This window comes from Ochotona princeps, chromosome 24 (genome assembly GCF_030435755.1).
Source record: "Ochotona princeps isolate mOchPri1 chromosome 24, mOchPri1.hap1, whole genome shotgun sequence".
Lineage (NCBI taxonomy): Eukaryota > Metazoa > Chordata > Mammalia > Lagomorpha > Ochotonidae > Ochotona > Ochotona princeps.
In genome coordinates this window covers 17629209-17653516 of record NC_080855.1, presented here as the reverse complement: position 1 = coordinate 17653516, position 24308 = coordinate 17629209, and the positions used below count along the sequence as shown (strand labels likewise).

General features: G+C 42.5%; 1 protein-coding gene across 3 annotated transcripts in view; it reads right to left on the bottom strand.

The window, feature by feature from the left end:
- Positions 1–24308, bottom strand: part of SMG1 (SMG1 nonsense mediated mRNA decay associated PI3K related kinase) — a 98532-nt gene that overhangs the window by 15671 nt on the left and 58553 nt on the right. For all 3 annotated transcript variants that reach the window (XM_004586788.3, XM_058680777.1, XM_058680778.1), the window contains 24 exons: positions 22097–22345; positions 21489–21773; positions 19803–19947; positions 19553–19691; positions 18280–18510; positions 18000–18177; positions 17350–17511; positions 16608–16825; positions 16099–16253; positions 13435–13657; positions 10602–10848; positions 10061–10290; positions 8050–8298; positions 7520–7658; positions 7317–7426; positions 6989–7207; positions 6282–6472; positions 5513–5685; positions 5082–5361; positions 4048–4320; positions 3628–3862; positions 3199–3425; positions 382–532; positions 77–266 (listed from right to left, as the gene is read on the bottom strand). In XM_004586788.3, the coding sequence (XP_004586845.2) occupies positions 77–266; positions 382–532; positions 3199–3425; positions 3628–3862; positions 4048–4320; positions 5082–5361; positions 5513–5685; positions 6282–6472; positions 6989–7207; positions 7317–7426; positions 7520–7658; positions 8050–8298; positions 10061–10290; positions 10602–10848; positions 13435–13657; positions 16099–16253; positions 16608–16825; positions 17350–17511; positions 18000–18177; positions 18280–18510; positions 19553–19691; positions 19803–19947; positions 21489–21773; positions 22097–22345 (4899 nt within the window). The remainder of the gene's footprint in view (positions 1–76; positions 267–381; positions 533–3198; positions 3426–3627; positions 3863–4047; positions 4321–5081; positions 5362–5512; positions 5686–6281; positions 6473–6988; positions 7208–7316; positions 7427–7519; positions 7659–8049; positions 8299–10060; positions 10291–10601; positions 10849–13434; positions 13658–16098; positions 16254–16607; positions 16826–17349; positions 17512–17999; positions 18178–18279; positions 18511–19552; positions 19692–19802; positions 19948–21488; positions 21774–22096; positions 22346–24308) is intronic.

Here is a 24308-nt window from a genome sequence, read left to right as displayed (position 1 = left end):
ATACAATTAAGCCTACTCCACCCAGCCTTTGCCAAAGTACCACACAACTATCCCTAACATTTAAATAAATTGTTACCTGACAACGTTTTCGAAAATGTACCACAGAGCTTAAAGAACTCCTTAATTGTCTGCAGTCTTTTTAGAAAGAAAATTTCTTCTAGCACCTGCCGGTGGTTATTATCATCAAAAAAATTAACTTGGGTACTTCGGGCTTCCCTTATGATGTCAATCTTTCGCCAAGCTACAGGAATTTCCATCTTGTTTAACTATATAGAAGAAAAGAAAAGAAACCTAAAGCTCATTTCTCCATTCTTCACACACTATACAACTATTTTACCTTACGGCACAAGACATTATTCATAAAACCAAATTAATACTTACCTTTTCAACCAGTAAGCCAAAAGCAGTCTCCACTTGGGCAAACATGCCATCAAATGCCACCAAAAGCATCTGGCCTGCTGACATTTTCGGCGTTTCATCGACAGAACCATTCCTGGGCTGGATTAATTCCCCATATTGAGCATGCAGTATTCTAGGGGGAAAGAAAAGGGCGTGAAAGGCTCACTGGCAATGCACCTGGGGAGAACACAGGACAGAATGCTGCCTGACAGGAACGGGAAGTCTAGAAAGAATACTGTGAGAAAATGCTATTTCATATCTAAAACAGTATACATAAATCTATATAAATTCCAATAGTTCCAATGAATCAAAATTACTTCAAACTTCATATAAAGCTTGAAGTAATGAAAACAAATTTTAATAACTGAAAAATATTATCCTCAATTTTAACAGAATATGAAATACTGCAAACACCACCGTGAAGCATACCCAGAATGGCACAATTTTTTTTCAGTATCTTCTTCTTATTATTATTATTATTATTATTTTATGATACAGTTCCATAGGCCCTTGGATTTTCCTTACTCCCTCCTCAAACCCCTCCCTCCTCACCAAGTTCCCTTATATTATTACTATAGCATAGTTCTTCATAGACAGTCATATGTCCATCATTGTAGGCATGGACAATGACAGAATCCAGCTTCCTATTGTCAAGACATAATCAACAGTTTCTTTGGGAGTCCATCTTTGGTCTGGAAGTAGAGATGCACAGTGCATTGTATCTTCACATCTGAATGATAGTCCCCATTACAGAGTTACTATACAACCCCCTATTCCGCCATCTTGATTCTCCCAGAATTGCACAATCTTAAAGCTGCTGGAACTAGCAAGCTGTCAGTCTGTTCATATCACAGCCACACTGTAAAGTCCATCAGAGACAGTAATGTGAAGTACTGCTCATTTTTTTGCATGTTGCTTGTTGAAAAATACATATCTGAATGCAGAATATTCATAAGTCCAGCCTCATATTATCATTAACTTAAAATTATTTATATACCTAAGAACTAATTCTTCATTTTCCTGCTTTCGTTTTTGTGAGATTTAGATACTGGACTGGAAAAGAGCTACCCACATTGGTTGTCTCCCCCAAAAGTCGATTGTAACAACCAGGAAACTGAATCCACGTCTTCTACACATGTGGCAGAGACTCAATTGCTAGAGCCACCACAGACATCTCCTAGGGTCTGCATTAGCAAGAAGCTACGGCCAGGAGCCAGAGTTCAAACCCAGGTACCTCTATGTAGACTGTAGAATTCCTAATGACCAAGCAAAGTAATACTCTAGGCAATATTTCTAAACATTTTTATATAAAAAATAAAACTATGGGGCAAGAATTGTGGCTTCATGAGTGAAGCTGCAGCGGCACCATGCTGGTTTGAGTTCCACCTGCTCCACTTCCAATCCTGCTCCTTGCTAATGGTCTGGAAAAAGTCACAAAAGATGGTTCAAGTCCTTGGGCCCCAGCTACCCTTGGAGGAGGAGACCAAGATGAAGCTCCCGGCTTTACCCTGACCCGCCGTGCTATACGGCTTGAAAAGTTTTCTTGCCAAGAAACGTTTCTCTAAAACATTTCAGTATTTGTGCTACTGAAGCACACACAGTTCTCTACAACCAGACAGACAGGCTGTCTCAGAGCCAGGAATGAAGCGTGTCACCCAACACACACAATAAACACACCTGTGTATGAGAAGGGGCATCTACAAAAGACATTGTGAGAAGATAAAATTATATACGAAAGAGTAAATTTTGGGCCCGGCGGCATGGCCTAGCGGCTAAAGTCCTCGCCTTGAACGCCCCGGGATCCCATATGGGCGCCGGTTCTAATCCCTACAGCTCCACTTCCCATCCAGCTCCCTGCTTGTGGCCTGGGAAAGCAGTTGAGGATGCAGCTCACTTGGGGAGTGAATCATTGGACGGAAGATCTTCCTCTCTGTCTCTCCTCCTCTCTATATATCTGACTTTGTAATAAAATAAATAATTCTTTAAAAAAAAAAAAGTAAATTTAAACTAAGCATCTAACTTTTTTAAGATTATTTTTATTGCAAAGTCAAATACACAGAGAGGAGGAGAGACAGAGAGGAAGATTTTTCTATCCGCTGGCTCACTCCCATAGTGCCCACAACAGTGGAGCTGAGCCCATCTGAAGCCAGGAGCTTCTTTCAGGTCTCCCACATGGGTGCAGGGTCCCAAGGCTTTGGCCCATCCTCTACTGTTTTCCCAGGCCACAAGCAGGGAGCTGGATGGGAAGCAAGGCTGCTGAGATTAGAATCGGCGCTCATACGGTGCCTACAAGGACCTTATGTACTAGGCAACCGCGCCAGGCCCTAAGCATCTAACTTTTAAGATAACGAAAGTGATGAAAGAAGTTGCTTTGTACATAATCTAAATAATCTTCGGGTTGATACTTATTTATGTTTTTATGGCAGTTTTTCTTATTATATGAATAAAACAACAAAAACGAGAAAAGAGCTTTTTGAATGCAAATAACATTAAAAATTTCTGTCATTTTCGGCAAAACAGACTTTCTGTATTACTCAAAAATGCAACGAAAACCTTGCTTTAAAATAACTAGAAATATAAATTAAATACCCTGCTCCCAGCCTGATATCATAGTATCTGCAGAGTGAATTATTAAATGGCAGAGCATTCTCTCAACACAAATAAAACTAAATAATAGCATTTGAACAAGACTGACCAAGAACAGATAATTATCACACACAGTGAAGGAGATGGGGTCATCACCTGTCTGCCCATTTTTTGCCCATCTGTCACAGGAAATGGGGCACAGCTGGCACTTACCTAGCGACATCAATGTACTGAGCATGCGTTTCTTCCTCGAGTCCCATAGCTGCATTTCTCAAATAGGCCTGCAGAGATTCCACGAGCGTCTGCAGGGAAACGCCATCGGCCGTCTGCTCGATGAGACTGTCCAGCTCCTGAAGCATGCTTTCCAACGTGTACTCCCCTTTCATCAAGCACCTCAGTGCTTCTGGAAATATGATTTGCCGGAAATTTGAGTTCAATTCCTATAATGTGTGAGAAACATATTTTACTGCTGAGTTACTAATTTAAAGAATCAGTGCCATAAATTGGTAACAAACTCACACACTATTGCTACAAACCCCACAGTGATACTCACTTTAGGCAGTGTTAAAGAGAGGATGCCATACTGTCGTTCTGGACTACAGGCAGGACTGCCTATCTACAACAGGAACTGATAGTGCTTACCTGAAGTGAAGTGTATACGCCATTGGCCAAGTGAACAGCTTCAGAGGCGTCGACGGGGTCTGGGATGTCCAAGTCCTGGGGCACCAGGTGGCACTGCTTCAGTAACTGGACCAAGCAGGTGACATTCCCACTCATGCTGCAGAGTTCCTCCAGGAACCAGGCTCCATCTCGAGAAGTCAGGTCAACCAGCTGCTCTCCAGCACTCGAAGCTGCACCTTCCATCATCAGGTTACGCCTATAGGAGACAGCATCGCGCAAGTGAAACTGAGACGGATGCTCAGACAGTGAGGATATTTCAAAAATCTGAAAAAAAAGCAGCTATAATTCTAGGCAAAACTAAGGACAGTTTAAGACAGATGAAGGCTCAATAAGCGTCAATGGTCTAACCCAATGAAACAACCCATGAGTTACCCAACTAACCTGGTCAGGGTACAAAGCGCAGAAATAATAACACTTGCTAGACTCAAGGATCCTTCCTCCCCATTCTCATGAAGGAAAACTTTAATGCAACGTTCAATTTCTTTCAACTGATCTTCACACACTGACACCGTAACAGCTTCTTGCTTCAAGCGTTCCACCTGTCTGATAAGTCTGCTGTTTATGTCCGCTGCATACCGCTGCAGTGTCATTTCAGTGGCTGTGATGAATTGACAAACTGTCGCAGGCGGCTGGGGGGCATACTGAATTTCATATCTATAACAAAAGAGATTTGTGTGCACCACAACTTGTAAGTAAAGTTCAACCTTTACTAAATCCCAAGAGAAACACTGCATTTCGGTGCTCACACATGTTGCGGGTAACAGTGAAGCACCTCAGAGATAGATTCCCAACATGACTTGTTGACAAGTGATGGGATCAACAGCTTCCTAGCTCTCCTTACGCTAACCCTGACCCTGACACTGGGATGTATTTCACCTAGATGGGGAAACACTGCATTTAAGAGAGGAAACATGAGCTCAAATCTTACACCCAAAGGTGATTCCACCCAAATCAAACCTATCAACATTCCCTTTGGAAAAGTAACACATGGGCCCAGCACAATGGCCTAGCAGATAAAGTCCTCGCCTTGAACACGCCGGCATCCCATATGGGCGCCGGTTCTAATTCCGGCAGCTCCACTTCCCATCCAGCTCCCTGCTTGTAGCCTGGGAAAGCAGTCGAGGACGGCCCAAGGCCTTGGGACCCTGCACCCACATGGGAGACCCGGAAGGAAGTTCCTGGCTCCTGGCTTCGGATCGGCGCAGCACCGGCCATTGCGGCTCACTTGAGGAGTGAATCATCGGACAGAAGATCTTCCTCTCTATCTCTCCTCCTCTCTGTATATCTGACTTTGTAATAAAAATAAATAAATCTTAAAAAAAAAAAAAAGGAAAGTAACACACAAATGTAATTGACAAGTCAAACACAACTTGGTTTCCGCCCAGTGAAATAAGGAGTCAGAGCTCTCGGCTTACTTCCTGTAGAGTTCCTGACAGCGCTCCACCGTGGTGTTGCAGATGAGCTCTTCCATCCAGGCTTTCCACTGTTCGACCCGGTGTTTCTGAAATATGGCCTTGGGATACTGCAGGGCCACAGTTGCGTAGTGATGCAGCTGCTCCAGACAGCCCCGGAGCACAGAACGCCTCTGCTGCAGAAGAGCACTGACCTCGCCCTCCAGCTGCTCACATTGGCTAATCAAGTGGGCCTGGCCAGCGTTCTGAAGAAAGGCTGTCGCAGGCACATAGCTTGGGGGACCTTTGGATGAAAGACAGTAGGAATCACAATGAGGCCATTTCAAGTCAACGGCAACTGCAGAACGGGGAGAACAAACAAGAAAGCCAAGCACAAGATACACAGCCGCACAGCACACACGCTCACAAATGAATCTAAATAAGCCAAGCCATACCAAGATCCATTTGTGTGCTTATCTCCTGAAGCAAACTTGCCAGCTGGGTTGCTTCTAAGTTGCTGAACGCAGCTTGATACTGTGTTATCCACTGTTCAAACTCATTCAGCTTCACCTGGATCGCTTCCTGAACTGCTCTCTGCTGAGTCTGTAGCTGAGTATGTTCAGAATACCTAATCCAGGGGAACAAACAAAAATCCAAAGCTCATTTAATTTTCTTTCTTCTGCATACATTAGTGGCTTAGATTGACTTGTTCATACTAGGACCTTCAGTTAGTTCCTTTTTCCAATCCTAACAGCCCTGCTCAAATGCCATTAAATCTTTGTTTTCACTGACTGTAATTCTGCCATTTTCAGTGAAAACCTTATCACTTCTGTCAAGTTTTGAGCTCCTGGAAGGTTAGACTGCAGTCTGAGAGTCTCACAGGATACCTGGCACACGCATGTCCCACCAGCTTTTTCTGAGCACCTGCCTAAGTAAGATCAGTCAGTCAGATCATCCTATTCAATGATTTTTAAAGCTCAACAATTTGAATAAGACTCAGTTACAACTTCAGCGAGAAAAACAAATCCAAGCTCAGTGGTCTAAGGCCCACATCCTATCTTCTATAATAAATCAGTTACACATTGAATTTCAATATAAAAAGAAAATTTAAGTGAATTATTCTTAACACTTATACACAAGCTGCCACATTAATTCATGTAGACATTTATAACATCTTAAATTCTTCCTAAAGGCAAGTATGGAAAGGAATCACAGTGCTATCACCTGTGTTGCAGAGTATGTGAAGGATGATCCACTCCTTCAGCTCCTTCTAGAAACTCGATTTCTTCCAGCAGTTTGCCCTGCAGCTTCTCCACTTCTGTCAGTTGTTCTTGCAAGCTTAGGTATTCATCTAAGCTACTGTCCAGCTTGGGAAGCACAACCACCATCTCATCTCTATTCTTAAACCAGTTTACCTGTGAAACAACATCGTGGATAGGAAGATCCTTAGAAGGTGAACCGTGAGACACAATGATGTCTGTCAGAATAGCCACGTTAGAGAGGACACGTGGCACACATTATCCTATTTAAATCTCAGCAAAAGCAGGAAGGGGTAAGAGCACGAACCACATGTGAGAAAGGTTAACTACTGTGCTCAAGTTCACACAGCCATAAAGCAGCTGATTCAATTCCAACACATCCTGTGTTTACTACCAAACCACACACAAGGTCAGCATTACAGGCTACCAGACATGAGTCCAATTGAAGAATACCTAACCATCACTGGCAAACACATGTCAATATCCTGAAGTTACATTTACACTAAAACACTCCCCCAAATTTGAGTTTTTACCAGTTGTCTTTGTCTATGAATATAGCCCAACAACAAAGATATCCAACTGCCATATTCCACTGTTTCTTTCCAACACTGTACATCACAGTCCGCACAACACAGAGGACTAGTTCTTTCACCGACAATCGCAGGCCTTCACCTTGATCTCGGCCACTCGGGAGGAGAAGAGGCTGCGCGTGACCTCCCGCTCCATCTCCCTCTTGCTCTGCTTGCTCTCGGCCTGCTGGCCACCGCCGCCGTACACAGCACCCGCAAACCCGGCCTCGCCTCCGGCTGTCCAGTCCACCAGTGGGTCATACACAAACGCTTCCAGCAAGGTCAGCAGTGTCTCTCGGCCCCGTCGCATAATGTGTAGCACCTATTTTCAGAAGAATTTTGAGTAAGTGATCACAGATTTCCTGCTCCCAGTGTGACTTCTGTTACACATTTTTGTTCATTTACAGAGACTACGAGGTAGAAGGGCGTACCTGCTCACAGGAAAGCCGAAAAACACCTTCGACTCCAGTTACACCCAGTGCTGTTGCAATATTCTGTGTCATTCGGAAAGGGACTTTCTCAGGAACTCTGAGGCTTTTACCTTAGGAAACATAAAGTGGTTTTTTTTTTGCCCTTTCACCAAAAAAAATTTGATCCTTATAAATATACAAGTTCACTCGTTTTTTTTTTTTACCTTTCTCAAAGCAAACATTGTAATCTATGTGGACAACTTCTCCAGTCGTCATATCTATGAGAACGTTATCCAAATGTCTGTCTCCAAGGCCAATTATATATCCAACCATAGACATGACGGCAGTAGATCTCGCATAAGACTACAGAAGAAGTGGTGAAGAGAACAAGTTATCCACCATTAACAATATCCCCTCCAATTCAGACTTGATGTCCTAAAATTTACGAGACTTGGCAGTCCTATCCCCTATCCCTCGAGTTTCCCATGGGTGCTCGCCCAGGGGCTACACACCGCTTCTCCTCAGCCTCCTAAGGTTTTCCCTTCCTAAACCTTTGAATCTGAGCCACAGCCACCTCCATCTTGTCCTCAGACACAACCACACCCATGCCTTCCACTGTAACAGACAACTCAAATACACGTCTCAAACAACCAAATCTGGACGGACAAGGAGGAAAAGGACAAACCAGATAGACAGGAAGGCAGCAAGTAAGATAAACTCTCACAGTGATTATCGCCCAAAACAAATTCCATACCTGAGTAACTCTCCACCACTCATCAGGTGTTGTGCAGGATGACCAAAGCTCTTTGGCGAGAAGATTTGGGGGTGTGGCCTCCATTAACTCTTCTAGTACTGCTTTCATTACATGAAGAGGCCAATCTCGACGGGACACATCCAAGCTAAGTCCAACGGCTTTCAAGGCAGGACCAATTTTACTGTAATAAAGTTCACTAGGACGGGGTACAATTCCAGGATTTTGAGGAGTCTGGTAGGAATCTTGGGCCTTTAAAAATAATTTTGAAAAAAAAAATCAATTTTATTTCTAAAATTTTTTGAATGTAAATTAATAACTGATTTTTCAACAGCATTATCAACAAACCAAATTTCATGCAAAATAGCTCATTCTTATGTATAACTATTTCTTTTAAGATTTGTCCATTTAGTTGAGGGATTAAAAGGAGAGAGAAAGCAGAGGACAGAGTTCACACACTGCTTCCTTCCCCTAATGGCTCCAACAACCAGAGCTGGGCCAGCCCGAAGCCAGGAGCTTCTTCTGGGTCCTCCACGTGGGTACCAGGATACCAAGGACTATCTTCTACCGTTTTCCCAGAAGCATCAGCAGAGAAGGAGAAGAGGAAAAACCGGTACTCAACCAGTGCCCACCCAGGATGCCAGCACTGCAGGCAGCGACCTAACCTGTTTGCCATCACACCACCCCTGGATTATGAATGTTTAATATATTCTGTGTGTCTTCCTTTTATGCTGGCACCACTGCACTCCATTAAAATAATCAGCCAATAAATATTCCTGAGGTTCAAAACACAACACTCAAGTCAGGATCTTCCCTATGGCTCAGTGTAAACACTGTAATTCATAACTCACTTATGCACAAACCTCAATTCACCTAAAATTAACAAAAATTTAGAAATTGCAAAAATTAATAGACCCCCTTTCCTTAAGCCTATCAATAATCTGCCCTTTAATAATTATTCTGAGGCAGTTGTCTGACACAGCAGTCTGGGGCCACACCCCCAGCGGTCAGAGTCCTAATTCTGCAGCCTATCCCAGCTTCCTGCCACCCCACACCTGGGAAGGCAGCATGTGGTGGCTCAGTTAAGTCTCTGCTATCCAAATGAAAGATCCAGATTGAGTTCCCAAGTTCAAGCTCTGGTCTGGCCATTATGGGCACTTGAAGAGTGAACCAGTGGGTGGGAGAGTTCTGCCTGTCTCTCTCTCTATAGGACCTGTCTACTTTTAGAACCTTATTCCTTTCAAATTCATGTTTTACTCTAAGCAGAAGTGTTTAGCCAGATATGGAATCTTGAGGTTGAGATTATATATAGTTTATAGTAATATCCTTAGCATTCAGTGCTAATTCTGATACTTGACTAAAATGAATTATTCATTAAACACCTCGTTTAAATCAAAGTATAAACTTCACAGGTACAAAATAGGATGTCATAGATATTAACTCTAGATTCAAGTTTGTCCTCCCTTTTTTCACCAAAATTCAACAGAAAACATTCTCACAAGGCCAATAAAAACATTAAGATGTGCAGTGTTAAACTACTAAGGATCAACAATAAACTCTCCCCATCAGAATTAAATTTACCCCACACTATTGTGTTTGTGTCTTAAAATTTTATTTTGGGGGCTGCTGTTGTGATACAAGCAGGCTTAGCTACCACTTGTGACACCAATCAACATCTCCTATGGGGGTGCCAGTAAATCCCAGGTCAGGGGCTCAACCGGGCTTCCTTATAATGTCCCAGGGAAAGCCACAGAAGATGGCTCAGGTGCTTGGGCTCCTTTCCATCTAGGGAATGGACCAGTGGGTGCAAGATATTGTGTGTGTCTGTCTCTCCCCTTCCTTTCTTTCTCACCCTGACACAGTGCCTTTCAAAAAAACAAATCTGTGTTAATCCTTACTGTCACTCAAAAATGTCCTAGTAAGCCTAGGTCTGCTTCACAAGCAGAGAGCAGGCTGATTAATACACAGTACTTAGAACATTCACACAGAAGTAAACATTTAAATGTTAGTCAACCTTTTGTGCTTGTAAGGCAGCTTCTCGCTGTTGCCATCGCTTGTAAAGACCAAATAAGGGTGTGGCTCCATCCACCCACTGAATCAAGCCTGATCGAGTTCCTAGCGGTGTTACAGAATAGTGTCGAGCATGGAAACGAGGTGTTTCTTGACGATTAATAGTAGCAAACATGGTATTCACAATAGATAAGAACTGCATTATTCTCTCATCCAGATGTAAATCCTCCAGTCCTATATTAAAAAAAGAAATTTTTTTTTTTTTAAATAGAAACTGCCAGAGTATGCCACCACATCAGACCAAGAGCATGCTACTATGAGTCTGTCTTTCCAACTAACAATTGCACAGCAAAGCACGTGGACAGACTCTAGCCAAGGCACTGGCATTAGCAGCCATAACTCAGCTGTTCTGCTGGTTCACACACAAGGGAAGGGAGGAAAAAGAAAACTCTCCACAGATGACCCAGTCACCGCCCAGGACTTGAAATACAGAAAAGCAACTGAAACAAGCATTTCCTTCCCCAAAATGAAGCTTCAAACCTTACCTTTGAAAAGATAAGGATAGCTCTTCCCATCAGATCCTAGAAACAGGAGCTTCTTGGGCTTGGTCTTAGTTGGTAAAATTGTAATGGTTCCACCCACACTGTGGATTGTGACAGTGTCCCTCGCTGAGACTTCCCCCGGAAGGGCAATTTCAGTGTTGGTCATGGCAGCCAACCATGGACTGATTTCTTCAAGACGCAAGATGTAACTTGCACGCTTCTGTGCTCTCTGTTGCAAACTCAGCATTATCTATATTCACGGACGAGTGAAAATACAAAGCGTTCATTATGAACAGGACATTCATTTTGGCATAAAAGTGAATTGAAAACCTCAGATATCTGAGGCTCCCTACATCCCCTACCACCAGCTCAACACTGGCATGGTAATACGCTCTAGCAACTTCCACATTGTGACAACCCGTCCAACCTCTTCCTCTGTTCAAACAGGTAATGAAACCCCAAGAAACAGAAGGAAACTGCTGCTGTGCTCAGAACTTAGGGCCTTTTTACAAATTCATTTTGCATGGTTGCAACATGTATGCCTGAATAATGCCAAAATATTCAGTTCAGTCTTTGCAATACAGCAAGACATCAGCAGCAATCAATTGGCAAGTAGATACACCCACAAAAAGCCACTGGCAAAGTTATTAACATTAAATTACAAGAAAAACTGAGGCTCAACCTAGTCTTGCCACATTGAAGAAGTTAGGTGGATCTCTAAGACACTTAAAGCAGTAATACCAAAAAAAAAAACAAGGAAAAAAAAAGCAGAGAGAACATTTTTAGAACTTAAAGCCATACCACTGTCATAAACTGGGACCTCTATCTAGGCTTCCCATAAGGCTGGAGACAGAGAGGCAGCCATCAACCATGAGCCTGGCAGTGGAGCCAGGACTTGAACTCAGTAAGGGAACTTGAACTCTCGGAAGGAATAAAGGTCTCCCAACTAGCACTTTAACCACTTCACGGAGAGTATTTTTTAACAGAATCACAGTTTAGTTCTCTGAGCACTTTAAGCATGCAAAAACAACACAATCTATTCCGGTCAACACTCTATGTACAGCTATGCTCCTGCCTGCAGCTAACTGAATTATCTGCACCTGCATCAATGAACTTTATGTTCTTTCAGTGAAGAAAGGTAAAACAATCTTTGTTCATAAAAAGAGAAAAGAGCAAATGTTAAATAACCCAAGTATTCACTCCCAGCAAGAACAAAATGTAGTACTTTCACACAGTGAATCAATGTTTGCCTACAAACAATGCAGATGAATCCTTAAAAAATGATATAGAACATGAAAGTAGGAAAAACACGTACACTTATCTCATTCACATACAGCTTAAAAACAGACACTATCACTCAGAAGTGCACTGATACACAACTTTTTTTTAAGTAGATAATTACTTCCAAATTGAGAACAATAGTTCTGGAGAAGATGGAATTAGTGGGGTACAAACAGAGTGTCCATAATGCTATTCTTTAACTAGCTTTATTTTTACATTGTTAGTTGCACAACAACTAATAGGAAGAGGGACACAGATAGGTGTGCTACAGCACAGCAGCTTTAGTTGCCCCATGGGATGACTGCCAAGGACAAGAGTCTGGCTCCAACTCCAAGCCGAGCTTCCTACGAACGTGCACTTGGAAGTGAGCAGATCACAGCTCAGGTCCTTCTCCCAACCCCAGCACCTTGCCATGTGACACAGGGACAACTTCCTGACTTATAGCTTGCGCCTGATCCAGGCCTTGGTTTTTGGCAAGTATCTGGGGAATAAAACAGCAGATGGAAGATTTCTCTCCCTTTTTGTGACATTGTCTTTCCAATACATAAACTTTTTTTTAAAGTACAGAATCATGATAAAGTGTTAATGATTTATTATACACACACAGACACACACACACACACACACACAATAAAACCTCCTCTTGCCCCTTCCTCTGGGTTTCTTGTTTTACTGAGGGGGAGATAAAAAAAAAAAGGCAGGTAACCTGGGCTCAGCACAGGAAAAAACTGAGGTTTCTGCTAAGTGACAAATCTTAGGTCACACATAAGGAACTCTATCCTTCATGATCGTTCCTTGCACTATGCTCCATGAATTTAGCAATTTACAATTAGCAGTTATTGGCTATGAAAGCTGTAACACATCAGTGACACCATCAGCAGCAATAGAGAAACAAAACCAAGAAAAAGACACACAGTAATAAAGATTCCCAGCCCCCAACTCCACTAACTGTGTTGCTGAAATGAAAGATGAAGACCAGATTCTATGTAATTACAACACAATGTAATTAATGAATAAATTTAATAAAAAAAAGAAAAAAAAAACAAATTAAAAAAAAAAAAAAAACGAAAGATGAAGAGCAAATAAACCATGCAATGACTGAGAATCAACACAAAAAAACCAGAATCCTCAATAGTCTGACTCATCAGCACCGATTTCAAAACAGTAACTCACAAAAATGAATGTTGTTACACCTGAATATTTTTAATTAGAAATACTAAAAGCTTCTCTGTAGAGAAACAAAATAGGCACAGATTTCTATTTCAAGAGAATACAGCAGGAAAAAAAAAATGTTAGCTCAAGGCCTGAGCTTCCTGGGCTGATTTCCCACAACATATTCTTCACTGATGGGAACCTGTCACCTATCAAAGAGCAGGTACCAATTCTCAAAACAAATCTCTTTTTTTTCTTATAGGCAACTGGTCACAGCTGCCTTATGGGTTTACCAAAACCTTCTCTGAGGTTTCGAGCAAGGAACTCTCCTTATTATTGGTACGTGCGTTTCAAGTTGTGCTCAGAGTGTCCCCTGGCAGGGGCACCCCCGAGCACCGTGTACCTCTTTAAACGGAATCCAGCTGCTTCCTGGCTTGGCAGGGTTCACGGGCGTCTTGAGCTTCTCCAGGGCATTCTCAATTGCTTCGCCGTAGTTATCCTGGAACCACTTCTCATGGGGCGTCTCTGCAGGGGCCGCCGTGATGCTCTTCACATGCTCCAGAGCAAACACGATGGGCTTCATCAGGGCTGTGTGCTTCTCCCGCATGATCGCAATTTTCTCTTCTCTAACCAGGAAAACAGTTTTAATCAGAAACTAGTCATACACTAAAATTGTTTGTAAACACAAAGCAAGTTACATGTAGCAATCAAGTAGTATCAAAGAGAAAATCTAACAGTACCAAAGAATAAACCTAAATGTTGGCAAAGGAACTATCAGAGCAATTTCAAAGCCAGAACACACTTAAAAGCTTTATTTCAATCACCAGGCAAATAAGTGGACTATCCACATGAAAAAGCAAAAAACAAAACCTGACCATACATCACATGCAAAACCAATTCAAAAGGGATCAAAGACATAAGTTTAACAGCTAAAACTGTAAAGCTCTAAAATTTTATATACATACATATATTTTTTTTAAAAGGAAGGCTTCTAGTTATTTTTATTGGAAAATCAGACATACAGAGAGGAAGATCTTCTGTCCACTGATTCACAGCCCAAGCGGTGGCAACAGCTGGAGCTACACCGATCCAAAGCCAGGAGCCAGGAGCTCCCTCGGGGTGTCCCACCCGAGTGAGGGTCTCAAGGCTTAGGCCCTCCTCGATTACTTTCCCAGGCCACAAGCAGCGAGCTGGATGGGAAGCAGGGCTCCCGGGATTAGAAACAACGCCCATATGGGATCCCAGTGCGTGTGAGGCAAGGACTTTAGCAGCTAGGCTACTGGGCCAGGCCCGCATAAACTTTTTCAAGAAAACTTTTATGACCAGATTTTGTAACAAAACCATATGTATTAAAGAACAGATAAGCATTAAAATTAATACACTTGGGCCTGGCACAATAGCATAGTGATTAATTCCTCGCCTTGCACGCGCCAGGATCCCATATGGTCGCTGGTTCTAATCCTGGCGGCCCTGCTTCCCATCCAGTTCCCTACTTGTGGCCTGGAACAGCAGTCAAGGACGGCCCAATCCTTGGGACCCGCACCCGCGTGGGAGACCCGGAAGAAGCTCCTGTCTCCTGGCTTCAGATTGGCTCAGCTCCAACCACTGCGCTCACTTGGGGCATAAACCTTCAGACGGAAGATCTTCCTCATCTCTTCTCCTCTCTGTATATCTACCTTTCCAATAAAACTAAATAAACCTTTAAAAAAACATATTAAAAAATGAATACACTTGTGTGAATAAAACTACTGCCAAGAAAAACAAAGAACCCACACATAGTATAAAATATTTGCAAGTATCTGAAAGTAGTACCCAGAATATATAGAATCCCTACATTAACCAACCCAATTTAAAGAACTTGTATTTAAACTTTTCCATAGTACATACGTAAGTGACCAATACCCACAAAAGAAGATATTCGGCAGCAGGCATCTGATACAGTAATTAAGATATCTGCAAGGAGGCTCCCACATCACAGTGCTGGTTCAAGTCCCAGCTGCTCCATTCCCAACCCAGCTCCCTGCTGATGCTCTTCGGAAAGCAGCCCAACTACTTGGTCCCCCGTCACCTATGCAGAAGACACGGACAGAGCTTCCAACTCCCGGCTTCAGCCCTAGTCATTCCAGGAGTGAACAATGGGTAGCTGGTGTCTCCGTTTCTCTCTATCAGTCTATCTCCCAAATGTAAATAGATCTCTAAAAAGAAAGAAAGCAAGCAAGAAAGGAAGAAAGGAAAGAGAAACAAACAAACAAAAAAGTGTCTGCATCCCACTTGGATGTATTCCAGGCTCCAGACAATGAAGTACTGGCAAGGAGCAGAGAAAAACGGAACATTATGCACAAAATGATGCAGTAACTGTGGAAAACAGTTAATTGGTTCCTCAATATGCAAATGGATTAAATTACATAAAAAATACCTAATCAATACATATGAGAGCAAAGATTCAAACAGAAACATGCACACCAACATTTAGAGCCCGATCACTGATGTATCCAAAACACAGAAGTCCCAACCACCTGCTGCCGGACAGACGCGCCACCTTAACCTCAGCTTCACTCTTCACAGCTTAGCTCCTGAAGATCAATCCCAGTCCCCACACATAAGTGAACAATGTAACATAAACAAACTCCACATGACCACAACGGCCAAACCTGGGCGAGGTCAAAGCCAGGAGCTGGCAGCTTCCTCCAAGTCTCCTACGCGGGTGAAGGAGGCCAAGTACTTGAACCATTCTCTGCTGCCTTCCCAGGTACAATAGCAAGGAGTTGGATCAGAAGATCAATCCCAGGATTTGAAGCAGCACCCATATGGAATGCCATCAGTGCTGGCACTCCTATGCCACAGCACTGGCCCTGAATCACATTCTTGAAAACACTTACAAACTCTAGTGTTATCACTGTATCATCTACCTTATTATCTATTGCTTACCGCTTGCTGTGCAATGGGCACACAACACTGCAAAGGCACTTAATGCCACTGAACTGTGCCTAAACACACAGTGAGATAACAGTTACATCTACAAGGCGGAAGCAGCTGCATTTCCTGAGTAGAGTGTAGACAGACATACTTGCGCAAGGTGTTGTTGCTCTGGACCCTTTTCACCTCATCCTCGAGTTGCTGAATTCGTCTCAGGACGTACATATGCTGCTGCAGCAAGACTCCCAGCCAGAGCTCATCCCAGAGAACGGTGACCCTGCGCAGCTCGGCCACAAGCATCTGCACCTGCAGCCACAGAGAAGCACACAGCTCACTCCCAAAGTGCACACAGAGCATCCCGCACTGGGCGCCACAGGGGCAAGGCTTCCCACGCTGGCTGCTACAGGGGCAAGGTTTAGATTTGGTTTTTCCTCCTCAAGGTCCAATTCAGGAACACTGATGAATGGCTCTATCCATTATAGACAAGAATAAAACCCATTTTCCTATAAAGTTTATCTAAAGCTCTAGAAGATAATCTTAAAATCTTTCATTTTTCAGATAAGATTACCCTGACAGTTTCTGTAAGTTTTGTTTTCAGACCTTTAAGGGTGAGTTTCAACACAAACTGTTGTACAATGTGTGAGTTTGGTTTTGTTATACCTGTAACACCATAGTTGGGTTTGCGGAGGACAGTTTATCAACAATTTTGCTGTAGCAATCCTGCATCATGGCCTGGTCTTCATTCAGTCCACTTTTAGGCTCATCCTTATTGCTCTCCTGAGACGCAGGAGGACTTCCTCCTTCACATTCAGAGGCCAGCAATTCTTCCCCTTGAATGTTGCCAAGCAAGGTAGGGATCGCAGAAGAAAATTTATTTCCTACAATGAAATGGGAGAATAGTGAAAGTGAGTACTTCTCCCACGTATATATGTTGAGTTAGGAAAAACAAATTATAGCCATGACACTAGGCACGCACTTAGAACAAGCTATATTCCGCATGGTAAATGGACTAAGGATTACAGTTGTTCTCATCTTTCCCAAGCTGAGCTCTGAAGATTATTAAATGCTAATGAAAGATAACAAAAGTCTATCAAATAACTTGGCCCACTACCTGAGTCCAGAACACAGCTTAATTATTACCTGCTAGTTTCAGCTAAGCTAACCTGGGAGTCATTCCATCCTTCTAAGTCTTGGTGAGTTAGCACAGAAACTGAAGGTAACACGCAAAGCATATTTCCATGAGACAAATATTTAGTAATTTTTCCCTCAAAAAATGGTAATCATTCAAATTGAACAAACCATAAATTACACTGACTCTGCAACAAAAAGCAAAAAAACTGATCTAACAAAAACCGACAAAATAACTTACACTACAAAGTGAGGCTCTTTTAATATTCCATACCTGAAGCCTGGGATTCACTACTAAGTGATATGGTACCCACTATTGCAGGATACAGTATGAGATGTGGGGAATCTTGAGCCACACGGCAAAGAAGGTTGCAAATGCTTTGGCGTACATACACTTCCGGATGGTTTAAGCGTGAGAAGAGCTGTGGAATAATTCCTTTAGATGAAGAAAAGAAAGATGTTTTAAAGTTATTAAAAACTATCCGCAAAGTACATGTAAAAGAAAAACACTGACGAGCATCAGTGCCTACACAAGGTGGAAGGATTTCAAATTTCTTCCTATGGTAGTGAAGAGCCGTACACAACAATTCCTTAATTAAAACTGGTAAATCAAACCTGATCTAAAGAAAAGTGTTTTCTACGAATGCCTTATAAATAAGGCAGCTTATTTTCTCACAGGGCATACAAAGGCTTTTGAAATGTACTTTCACCTCCCCAAAATTCACATTGTATCCACAAAGCCGCTGCCATGCACTCTCCCCTTCCTGTGAGGGGGGGGGCTCACTGGAGTTAGCACAAAGCCAAGGGCACCTTGCAAGCTAACAAAGCCATGTTTTCACACATTCAAATAATGAACATAAAGGAACTTCTAGTTTTGAAAGCCACTCAGGAGCAATTTTATTCCACCTTCATTTAGGCCCTCACCTCTCCACGGAGCCGTGGGTGTCGTTTCCAAGCCGTGCTCGAGGTACTGCCGGAGCTCCCCCGCATGCTTCACCAGCAGCCTGAGCAGCCGCAGCGTGGCCATCACGATCACATCGTCCGTGCTCTGCTCCGCCCTGTGACTCAAGTGGAGTCTCGGGTCATCCTCGTCCAAAGGAACCTACAGGCAAACAATGAACAAGTTGTCATATTTTTAAAAATCTGAAACATTTCTTGCAAAGAAATTTCAAATATTTTTTTCCTAGAACACTGTGCTACCTACCTGGCCAGCATTGAGCTTCAGAAAAGTGAAATATGCACTGCAAGATAATTTGTACAGGCTGAAGATTCTATCAACAACCTTCCTCCACACCTTAATAACTCCTTCAGTTGCACTTTCATCAAGCTCTGAAAGCCAAGGGCAGCTCGATATTAACTGACGCCAAATGATATCAACCATGTCATCTTCCTCATTGTCCTCATTTTCAGTTATCTGAAGTGTTATATCTTCATCCTGAAGAAAAAAGAGTAAAAGTTTTAATGAAGCTAAAGTTTTTTTTCTCTTCCATGAAAGACTAAAATTGTACCATTTTAGTTTCATACACAGAAAAATCAGTTACATTATGCCTTTTTCATATTTACTAATGTGAGACTTTTTTTGTTCTCTGCAATTTACAAAATATTTTGCCTGCAGAAAATTAAGCACTGTTCAAAAATCTGGGACTCAATGTGCATAAAACATACAAGAGAACTTCTCTCTGTGTAGTGCTGCATGGATACCTAACATCAGCTTTGGCACATAACAGATGCTGATGCTTACTGCAAGAATTTACACTGGATGGGCTGGTGCAATGGGTTAACTGGCGAATCCTCCCCTCACAAGTGCCAGACCCCATATGGATGCGAGTTCATGTCCCAGCTGCTCCACTTCCCATTCAGCTCCCTGCTTATGGCCTGGGAAAACAGTGGAGGATGGTGCAAAGCCTTGGGACCATGCACCTGTGCAGGAGACTCAGAAGTTCTGGTTCCTGGCTTCTGGTCAGCTCAGCTCAAGCTACTGTAGCCATTTGGTGAGCAAACTAGTAAACAAAAAATCTTTCCCTCCTCTTTGTAAATCTGCCTTTCCAATAAAAGTAAATATAAATCAATAAATAAATTCAGACAGGCAAGTAAGTCATGCCTTTGAAGAAGCAGCATTCCGTAGTTCCAGCATTCCAGAACTGGCAGGACCCAGAACGCCGGGAAGTATACACACACGCATGCACAGGGCCCACACAGAATGTCTGGATATTCCGTTCATGTTCCTGCACACTTCCTGTCACAACAGCAACTAAAAGAGGGATTTAATTTACACAAAATGAGCGTCTCCTTCCTTGAACAGGACCCTCATAAAATGAACTGATATCTCCAGAAGTTAAACAGAACTGGAACTTTTGTAAAACTAATACTTATTAGAAAAATACTCTTAACCCTTTTATCTTGATCTCATTAAACAATGGATGCAGTATGCACAAACAACTTCCTCACAACCCAGTGGGTCGGAATGGTGATCTTGCCTGAATCCCTGCTGGCCGACACACAGCCTGTCCAAGAATGCCATATATCCTCTCCTTCTCTTCTTCTGTTACAGTGTCTGGTAGCAGATTTTGAACTTCAGATTTTTCTCTAGGCAACAGTCGAACACCTTCTCCCTGACTATAAAAATATACAAGTCAACAGGAGTTCAGCTATCAAAGCATTATATACCAGCAGACATTTTACATATATATCTTGTAATGTATGAATTACATATTTAAACATACACACCTGGCATTGTCAACCACCTTTCTGCCCCACCGATAAGCCCAACTAGCCAGTGCTGCCCAGGATTTGGCTACTTCAGGTGCCTGTACTGAAGACAGGTGATACAGCTGTCCCAAAATGAAGTCAGGCTCTCCAACTCCAATATGTACTGCATGATGCCAAAAAAAAAAAAAAAAAAAAACCATGTCAACAATGTCACATCTTTAAAATTTCAATAGCAATCCTATTACCATTATTAGTAAGCAAGCAATCTTTAAATTCTACAATATTTTTCCATAAAATCTGATAAGGCACAAATCTGATTCTGCTTTTTAAAAAGGCTAATATAGGGCCCAGAGCAGTAGCCTAGTGCCTAAAATCCTTGCCTTGTACGCACTGGGACCCCATGTGGACCCCAGGGACCCCATTTCCCATCCAGCTCCCTGCCTGTGGCCTGATAAAGCAGTTGAGGACGGTCCAAAGCCTTGGGATCCTGAACAGTATGGAGACCCAGAAGAAACTCCTGGATCCTGGCTTCAGATCAGCTCAGCTCCAGTCGTTATGGCCACTTGGGGAGTGAATCATCGGACAGAAGAACTTCCTTCCTCTATATCTGACTTTCAAATAAAAATAAATGAATCTTTAAAAAAAAGGGGGGGGGGTTAAGCAAGCTTACATTATCACCTATGAAGCACAGATTTTTTTTTTAAAAGGATTGACTTTATTTATTTGAATGGCAGCATTAGAAAGAAAAGCAGAGATCCAAACAGACAAACCTTCCAACAGCTGGGTCACACCCCAAATGGTTGTAAAGGTTGGAGCGAGACCTGAGCCAAGCCAAAACCAGGAGCCTGGAACTACATTCAGTCTCCTTCATGAGTACAGAGTTCTAAGGACTTAGATCATCTTCTGACGCTTAGCAGATTAGCAAGGAGCTGGACAGGATATGCAGCAGCTGGAGTTCAAGCCAACATTTGTATGGGATGCCAGTGTGCCATAAAAGGTAGCTAACACACCATGACACTGAATCTATCTTTTAAAAATTTACTTGAAAAGCAGAGTTAAAGAGACAGACACACACACACACACACACACACACACACACACCTTTTCGACAATTTGGTAAATAGTTCAGGTGTCAGATATGTTGTAGGTGTCAACACTGTTGATCTGACTGACAATTTCCTTACTGGTCTGGACTAATTTTAAATATTTTCAAAAATGCAATGGCTTCATGCTAAGTATACCATCTCATTCAAACATAAGCTCATGAAGCAAAAAAAAAAAATTCATTTAGGAGGTATAAAGAAAATGGACTATGCACTAATGTATTTGCCAAGATGAAGATTTATACACATCCCTTGTGAATAAAGACCTTATCAAAATACATAATTACGTATGAAGACTGACACACGCGATTACACCCCAAGCTTCAGAACAGAAGGAACTTCTCACATCTTAGAAAAAGGCTAATTATTTCCCAAACTGTAAAACAGGGCAATGGTGTCTAATACAACAGGCATTCACACAGAGTGAAACTACTATCCTATTTTTCTGATAATTCACCCTGCCTTATGCGGAGAGAATCACTGATTGTGGAAGTGTTTCTCCTCTTCTTTGCCTCTCAAATAATTAAATACAAATTTTTTAAAAGAATAAAATAGAAGTGGAACTTGTGCAACTAATACTTGAAAGCTAATGGCAACCCACCTGTGGATTCGCTCTCAATCCGAGGATATTCTTCTTCCATGGTGTTCCCAGAAGGCAGTTCTATGAGCGTGAGTAAGTTTTTAGACAAGGTTGAGAGGCCTGAGAATTGCTGCTGTTGCTGGGCTCGGTACACCTGCTTTAGCTGTCCGGAGATCTCCTTCCACTCTGCCTGGATCCACTTTGCTAGGGTCAGGATTGACTTTGCAACCGCATATTCGGCTTTGGCAGACTTGCAGAAAGAGATGGCGCATGAACTCAGCATCTCCATTGCGTGTGTAGACTGGCCTGTAGAACAGAGTCAGCACTCAGCACCCTCAAAAGCAGATGACTGACCCACTGTTTTAGGGAACAGCAACAAACTCAAAATCACGTGAATTCAGCAACCATCACTGATTCCTGCAAACTTCTTCAACACAATGTAGCGAGCCTGGCAATGTCCTTCAGCTCTGAGTTATACAGGCAAACACACACAATCTTACTCAGGATGCAAACAGTCTACAGTAGCTGAAAAGAAGCAACTTCCCTATGAATATATTGTACATATGCAAAATATTCATGTACATGACTTTTACTATATTTGTGTATTATTTGTTATTCATCTTACGAACCTGCAGTATACAACAATTTGGTTTTTTCAATATCAAGTTCAGGCCCCCATTTCTCGTCCATCTGGCCCTGAGAGGACAGTTTTTTAAAATGCTGCACTAAATCCTGTGCAGTGGTGGTCTTCCCCAGCTGAATTTCACTGCACTGTGCCAGCAGTCTTGTTGCAAGTGACACATTCCCCCGTTTTCTGGCAAATTTTGCTGCTGTCAGACCTAATTCCATGAGATGGCTTCTAACCGGGACTGTTTGTTCTGGAGAGAAGAAAACATTTCATTAGTATCCGATTTATCTATCCCCAGACTGCACAGAAACACGACCAAAGAAATCCTAACTATTCTCCTTTACCACCTCCCAAACAAAGATGATCAAATCTTTAGCAGTCAGTATAATGCGTGGCATATACTAAGAGTAACGCTTTATTGAATCAACATATACAATGAAACAGAAAAGAGTAAAAGGCATTCACAGTGAGGAATTAACTTCCTAGTTTCTCAGTCTTTTGTGAGGCATCTAGCGGAAAGGGCGAGGCTGACTCACCTTCCTCCTTCCGTAAGGATGCCCATCCTACCACCCCATTCTCTCTTGGCTTTCCTCTACCCTACTGAGAATCCTTCCCAGCCTCCTCCTCCACTGTAACTGCTGTTCCTCAGGCTTGGCCTGCGTAGATGCTACTTTCCTTCACTTGACACACTCTCTTCTGGGGACAATATCACCTGTCCCTGTCATTTCAATTCCCAAGAAATGTTGGTGAATCTTGAACCTTTAACTCTTGTACAGACCTGACATCCAAGTCCCAGCAGCCAACTGGTCACCTCATAGGAAGGACATTTTCACCTTACCACTGCAATTTAAGTGCCACCACTTTCCAAGCCTCTTGCTTTCTTCTGTTGTAGGCATACCATCAACATGGATGCCAAAATGAATCTGTGGCAATTACCTTGGGCCTTTCTTCCATCCTCAATTTCCATTTGCTTTTTCTGTCCTTCCGACCACCACTAGCAAACTCCTTTAGCAGGAACTTAAGCCTAACCAGTTCCTTCTACCTCTTCTTACCCTCCTTGAGCCCATTCTCCATTTTTTCTATTTTAAAGATTTACTTATTTTTTTCTGAGAGGCAGACTTTACAGAGAGGAAAGACAGAATTTCCATCTGCTGCTAGAGCTGCTGAGGAGCCAGGAACAAACCTCTTCCAGGTCTCACATGGGTTACCAAGGGTCAAGGACTTGAGCCGTCCTCTGCTGCCTTCCCAGGCCACAAGCAGGGAGCTGGATAGAAGTCAAGCATCCAGGACTAAAACTGGTGCCCATATGGGATGCTAGCACTACAGGAGGAAGATTAGCCTGTTGTATCACTGCACTGACCCCCATTCTCCACTCTGGAACACAAAAGTAAATCTAAGCATTTAACTTTCTTAAAACCCTCTGATTGCTTCCCACTGTCATCTGAGAAAGCCCAAACAAATGCATCTGGCTTATAATGCACTGGTTCCTTGCACTCTACTCCGTCTCAATTTCATGCAACCCCCTTTCTTCCTACTTTCCCATGGCTGAACAAAACATCTAAGAAGCCTTCATGATATTTGTTCCTACTTTCACAGATTTTACTAACCCAACAATCTGTCTTCTCCCCCATTTCTACTTGCCTCCAGTCTCAGCATAAATGTCACTTCCTCTCTATACTGTTGGCTGATTCCTAGAACTACATTAAGTACCCCCTTCCGTGTTCTTTTAGCATCATTCATGTTTTCCCCACTACAGTTCAGTGCTAAGCACAGTATTAGACACAAAGCACACTTAATCAGCAATTATGGAATAAAAATTAAAATGAGAAAAAATGTAGTTCAGCCTCCAAATATAACTGTTGGGTTGCTAGCTTCTCTGCAATCTAAAAAGCTACTGGCCAGGGAAAGGCTGGGTACATACTACACACCATGCTGGGTTAAGCCTTCTATGTCTTATCTCACACAATCCTTGAAAAAATCTCATGACAGGTAAAATCTCCCTAAACTGAAAAGGAAATCAATTCAGAAGCTTAATAATTTCTCCTGAGGCCCTCAATTTTCACTGTGGGCCAATAATCCAAAGCAACACCTGCCCAGCATGAATAGGCCAGTTGAGTCAGTTGCCAGAAATCATCCTACTGTACAATAAACATGTTTCCCGCCAGTTAGCTTACTTGACATCTATATTCAGATTCACTCAGTAACTTCAGTTA